Below are 5,341 nucleotides of genomic sequence, written 5' to 3'. Positions count from 1 at the left end.
CTCCAAAGGTGGAAGACCCAAATCCTTAAGCTTGTCTACAAGCGAGGTTGAATTTTGTCAAATACCTTATGAAAATCTACAAAATCATAGTGAACTCCACAAATGGTTGCTTCAGTCTCCTCAAATGATAATTGTGAAGGTGAAGATGTGATTTATGGTATGATGGTTGCTCTTGAACATTGTTTGTCCTTTGGTCCTTAGCTTCTTTGTCTCTACCCATCTAGAGATATGGATATCTAAATCTGTAGTAAAGATCTTAGTCAAGATGTGGTCAACCATAATATCTATTTGGATCATTCTAGTCTCCAAATTTATGAATAGGGTGGATAATATGAAAGATCCAAAAAATGAAAAATCATAAGTCTTTATATAATTAAACAATTAACATGAACTACTAAAACTCTTAAATTATGTTTAATAGTATAAATATCTTATATTAAAAAATATAAAAATAAATAAAACATAAAATATGATTTTTACTCTCCATTACACGATCTCTCTTTACAACCCACCTCTCTTTAAATCAAAACACAAAACTTGAATATTATAAAACAACATACCTTTAGACCAACCATAATCATATGATTATTATCTTGTTTTAATTATTCATAAGTATTTTAATATACATCATAAATTCTATTAAAAATATTCTCTCATGCCCTCAACGAAATTAACTTGACTAAGGAAGCATAAGCATTCCTTGTGCAGCTTTATGTCAACTTCCATTGTGATTTAGGGAAGATCTATATGACAAATTGTTTATAAGTAAACTTCAATGCGGTAAAAATCTTGCGTCACCTCAGTAGCATGTTCCTCCCTATTGTGAGATGGATTTTAATGCGTGAGGAACCTGATTTGATGTCCTAGGGATTCTCCTCCTTAGTTCTAATATCATTTAACAATCCTTAACTTCTCTGTGATTAGACAATTATACTAGCTTAGAGTCAAAGCTGTTAGTTAGCTGATATTTTGCTGTTTTTAATTCAATTGCGTGAGTTTTTTTATATCAATTGTGATCTATCATCCAAAATCTTGATTAAAAAACTTTCATACAATCAAATCCAAAAACAACAAAACATCAGCATAATAGATTGTGGAAATCTAATGTCATTAACTGTTTAAAAACCTTTAAAATATTCTTATCCATGAACTTGGATATCATAATTCACTAGGTACCATGGTACAGTAAGATGTAGAATCTACACCACACAATTCCTTCAAGTATGCTGAAAGACAGTGATGAAGGATCCAATTCTGGCTTGAGAAAGGTGGAGAAGGATTTGCCACATATGGATAAATAGATTAAAATTGAAATCCCATAATTCATAAAGATAAATTGTATTAAGCTCCACACCAACCAAATTCAACCATACTTACATATAATAGGGAAGTTGACGCAGAGTTCTGCCACGAACAATAAGGGATAAATGTGAATGCACATAAAGCATTTAAGCTCAAAGCCTTCTTTATAGAATTGCCTAAGTTGTGCAAATTCCTGTCAGAACTGTTGCATGGGACTGTGTACAAGCACTCCTAGGTCTATGGAATGCACTCCAAACTCTCTGGATTGAATCTGCACCTTTCTCAATTATGCCTCTCATATGATTGTCTTTAATGTTTCCTACTATTGACTTTAAAGCCCATGCTTGGTAGCTCTTCTTGCATCTATTTATTGCTTCCCAATTTAAGTGGACTGACAAATACATCCTTGTTAAAGGAAGGCTGATCTAGTGCTTGTGAAAAGTATTTCACAATGGGCAGAGCCTTTCTGCAACAAAAAAGGGCTGCCATGACCCTTCTCATTCTTATCATGCTAATCAGTCTTTGTGGTGTATGTGCAAAGCAGTCTAACAACCAATTCATTCCTGTCACTTCCAAGTTCCAGACCATGAAATTCTCAGATGGGTATTCTAATCTATGGGGTTCTCAGCATCAGGAACTGTCACAAGATCAGTCTTCTACTACAATTTGGCTAGACAGTTCATCAGGTTTCCTGATCCATTATGTTTTTTTATGAAGTGGGTTTTTGGCTTTTATGTTGAAAGTTCTGATGTTAATGTGACTGTTGGAATGGAAAGCCACATTGCCCCTGATACCCCAATTCTGTGAAGAGTTCTTGCATAATGTGATAGTCCTTATTTTGTAGAGTTTTAGTGGCCTTGTGACCAGTGCTCAGAGAGTTCTTTGCCCATTTGTATATGGAGTTTCTTCATATACAGGAAGCTTTAAGTAGCCTAGTGACTCTTGTCTTAGGATTATATTCTCACTTGAGCTAACGACAGATCTCGTGATTATGGCTTTTTTTTTCTTTTTGATGGGTGATTTTTAGAATCTTGTATACTCAATTTTGACATATGAAGTTTGAAAAAACTGCTTTTGAATGCTTTCAGGAAGTGGCTTCAAGTCCTTGCAGGCATACAAGTCAGGTTTCTTCAGTGCTGCCATTAAGTTACAGGCTGGTTACACAGCAGGAGTCATTACAGCATTATATGTAATTCTCTTATTTGTCTTGCAGACTATTTTACTAATCATGCCAAAGGGTTTTGCTCTGTAGCTTTAGAAACGCATCTCATGTTAAAGCTTGGTTATCTAACATATGTAGAATTGTGCAATATTACCCATATTGAGAGCAAACATTTTTTAGTAGCAATGGTATAGTTTGTTGTATACTTGTGATGTATATTAATGGCAATCATATGCCAAAATCTGTGTTTTTCAGCTATCCAACAGCCAAGAATTCCCAGGTCACCATGATGAGATTGACATGGAGTTCCTTGGGACAACACCTGGAAAACCATACACATTACAGACCAACATCTACATCAGTGGAAGTGGAGATGGTCAAGTTCTTACAGGCAGGGAGCTCAAGTTTCATCTCTGGTTTGATCCCACTGAAGACTTTCACAATTACAGCATTCTTTGGACCCCATCTCATATCATGTAAGTGCCCATTTTGCAGAGATATGATTAGTTATCTGTTAATATGGTTCAGTTCAAATTGCTTGCAAGAATGATTGTTCCTACGCTGGAGTTCTACGACAAGGTCTCTAACCTTTGTTTGTTTATCTTGATACAATGAGGTGGAGTCTTTTGGTAAGCCCTAATGCTTCAGGGTTTTAATAGCTTGATGTCGACAAAGTAGGAGAATGTAGAGGGCTAGGACTAGGATTTGTTGATTGAGGAGCTCTTCTCAATATAGAGGGCTCAACTTTCTCATTAATGCTTATTTAAAGGAAGAGAGCTATGGGACCTCCCCACAGATAGCATGAATAAATGTTCTTCTGTGTGTCTAAATGCCCTCCATATGATGGCTATCTTTGTTTTTCATGATTTTGACATGTGGTAAGTTAGCAATGAGCAATTATGGAAATGGGTGTCACACTCAACTTCATTTGAGTAACTCCTGAACAATTAATGTGTTCTTGAGAGTACTCTTAATTGGATCCATCCAACCTCTACACATAACATCTGCTCTGAAGTTCATGTGGTACAGATCTATACATATAATTCTTCTGTGAACAAGTTTTGAACTAACAAAAAAGGATCTGTTGCATCTGTCACAGCTTCTATGTAGATGATATTGCAATCAGAAAGTACCCAAGAAGGGTGTCTTCAACTTTTCCACAGAGGCCTCTTTGGGTGTATGGATCAATATGGGATGCATCTTCTTGGGCTACAGAGAATGGCAAATACAAGGCAGATTACAGATACCAGCCCTTTGTTGCAAAGTTTTCCAAGTTCATTCTGAGTGGCTGCCCTGTTCAGGGCTCAGCTTGCTCTGCCGAGTTTTCCAGTTCTCTCATCAAGAGTGGAACAGGAGGCCTAACCAGTCAAGAGAGGTGGAAAATGAAATGGATCCAGAGCAACTATCTGGTCTACAACTACTGCAAGGATCGTGAACGCTATCCCCAACGACTGCCTGAGTGTGGAAAACACTATCAAGGCGCGAATGGAATAATACCCAATTGATCCTCATAATACACTAGGTTCGTGATCATATTGAGGTTCATAGTGTATTATGGATTACAACAATAAGATGACTTGGTGAAAAATTAAGAAAATAAAGGGTTTTATATAGAAGCCTATTTAACATGTAATAAACGAACCTGTGTAGAAATCTATGTGGGGGTTGTACACAGTTCGTTAACAGGTGATTCTGGTGTCTAAATCAATGTGGGTCTTATAAAACTGGTTAAGGGACTTGAGTTTTGATTCTCTTAAGACCAGTCTCTTGGCAAAACTCCATGTTTTTTCATCAAGAGTAACATCACAGTTGGAGTTGTCATTGTGTGGGTGTGTATTCAAGCTAATTTTAGATCATATGTTCCAAAAATAAATCTGAGTATTATAAATGCTCAATCCAGGGGCCTAGAACTTAAAAGCCCATGAGTATTGGATTGGTTTATTTTGATTGTTCTGCATAGATATTTGCAGGACTCTCTGAAAGTAGCTCTCACAGGTAATGGTGATGGCAGAAGTGAAGAAACAGAATTGTGAAGATTGTTATTGTAACTGATTTTGGTTAACGATTAAGTGAAATATTTATTGGGAGATTTAATGCGCTCAATGAGACTCCTATGGATGATTTGCAACTCCTACTTTGATCTTTACTTTTAGAGTAATTAATTGTTCTGTCAACCAATCCTTATGCTTCATGGAATGGGGGTTTTCTAACAGTTGAATGATGTTAAAGATTGCGAAGTTTGCCCTTCAAATGAAAACAGTCTAATTATTGTTGTACAAATCAATTTAGTACATTAAGATTTGCAATCATTAGTTCTAAATTTAAAATACATAGAATTAATTTATAAAATAATAGATTTATATCATTGGTTGTAATGGTCAATATTTTAGATTTAAGTTAATTTTAATGTTTTGGGTTTAGTGTAATTTGGTAATCTTTTTTAATGTATTATTAATGTGTAAGATGATATATTTTCTATCAATTTTTTGTAAATAATTTCATCAAGATTGTATATTCTTAGTATTATTCATCTTCAATATGTAGATATGTTTTATATATCTAGTCATTCATAATCTTAGCTTAGATTTGTGAGTACATTAATGATCCACAACACTTCCTTGCATACAAACCCATACCTTAAGATGTGAATTTCTTAAATTGAGCCCATGTGGCCATTTGTACTAACCATTATGAGTAAAACTAAAGCATAACTTATTTCAATTTTTCATGTTAGATAGTGTGTCTATATACTAACCTTAATTCCCCTAAAACAACATGGATGGAACTAGGATTTTAATAATAGCACCGTCATATGAGAGCATCATAATTAAATTGTATGCTTGAATCACTATCTTAGACATGCTACCTACTTGTGTA

At 35.0% G+C, this 5,341-nt stretch overlaps 1 protein-coding gene across 1 annotated transcript; it reads left to right on the top strand.

Annotated features, from left to right (window-relative positions):
- Nucleotides 1–1,280: 1,280 nt before the first annotated feature.
- Nucleotides 1,281–4,567, top strand: LOC131049497 (probable xyloglucan endotransglucosylase/hydrolase protein 32). The gene is made up of 4 exons (XM_057983564.2): nucleotides 1,281–1,988; nucleotides 2,391–2,491; nucleotides 2,720–2,940; nucleotides 3,564–4,567. Exons 1-4 carry the CDS (start codon nucleotides 1,754–1,756, stop codon nucleotides 3,967–3,969), a joined length of 963 nt encoding a protein of 320 aa, XP_057839547.1. The 5' UTR covers nucleotides 1,281–1,753; the 3' UTR covers nucleotides 3,970–4,567.
- Nucleotides 4,568–5,341: the final 774 nt, after the last annotated feature.

The sequence above is a fragment of the Cryptomeria japonica genome, chromosome 11 (assembly GCF_030272615.1).
Source record: "Cryptomeria japonica chromosome 11, Sugi_1.0, whole genome shotgun sequence".
NCBI lineage: Eukaryota > Viridiplantae > Streptophyta > Pinopsida > Cupressales > Cupressaceae > Cryptomeria > Cryptomeria japonica.
This window is presented reverse-complemented; position numbering and strand designations above follow the sequence as displayed.

Excerpts from the sequence above, each read along its gene's own strand:
- LOC131049497 (XM_057983564.2), top strand. The coding sequence starts at position 1,754 with ATGGGCAGAGCCTTTCTGCAACAAAAAAGGGCTGCCATGACCCTTCTC. Across the intron at positions 2,492-2,719 it reads GAGTCATTACAGCATTATAT|CTATCCAACAGCCAAGAATT; the intron begins GTAATTCTCTTA and ends TGTGTTTTTCAG. Across the intron at positions 2,941-3,563 it reads TGGACCCCATCTCATATCAT|CTTCTATGTAGATGATATTG; the intron begins GTAAGTGCCCAT and ends CATCTGTCACAG.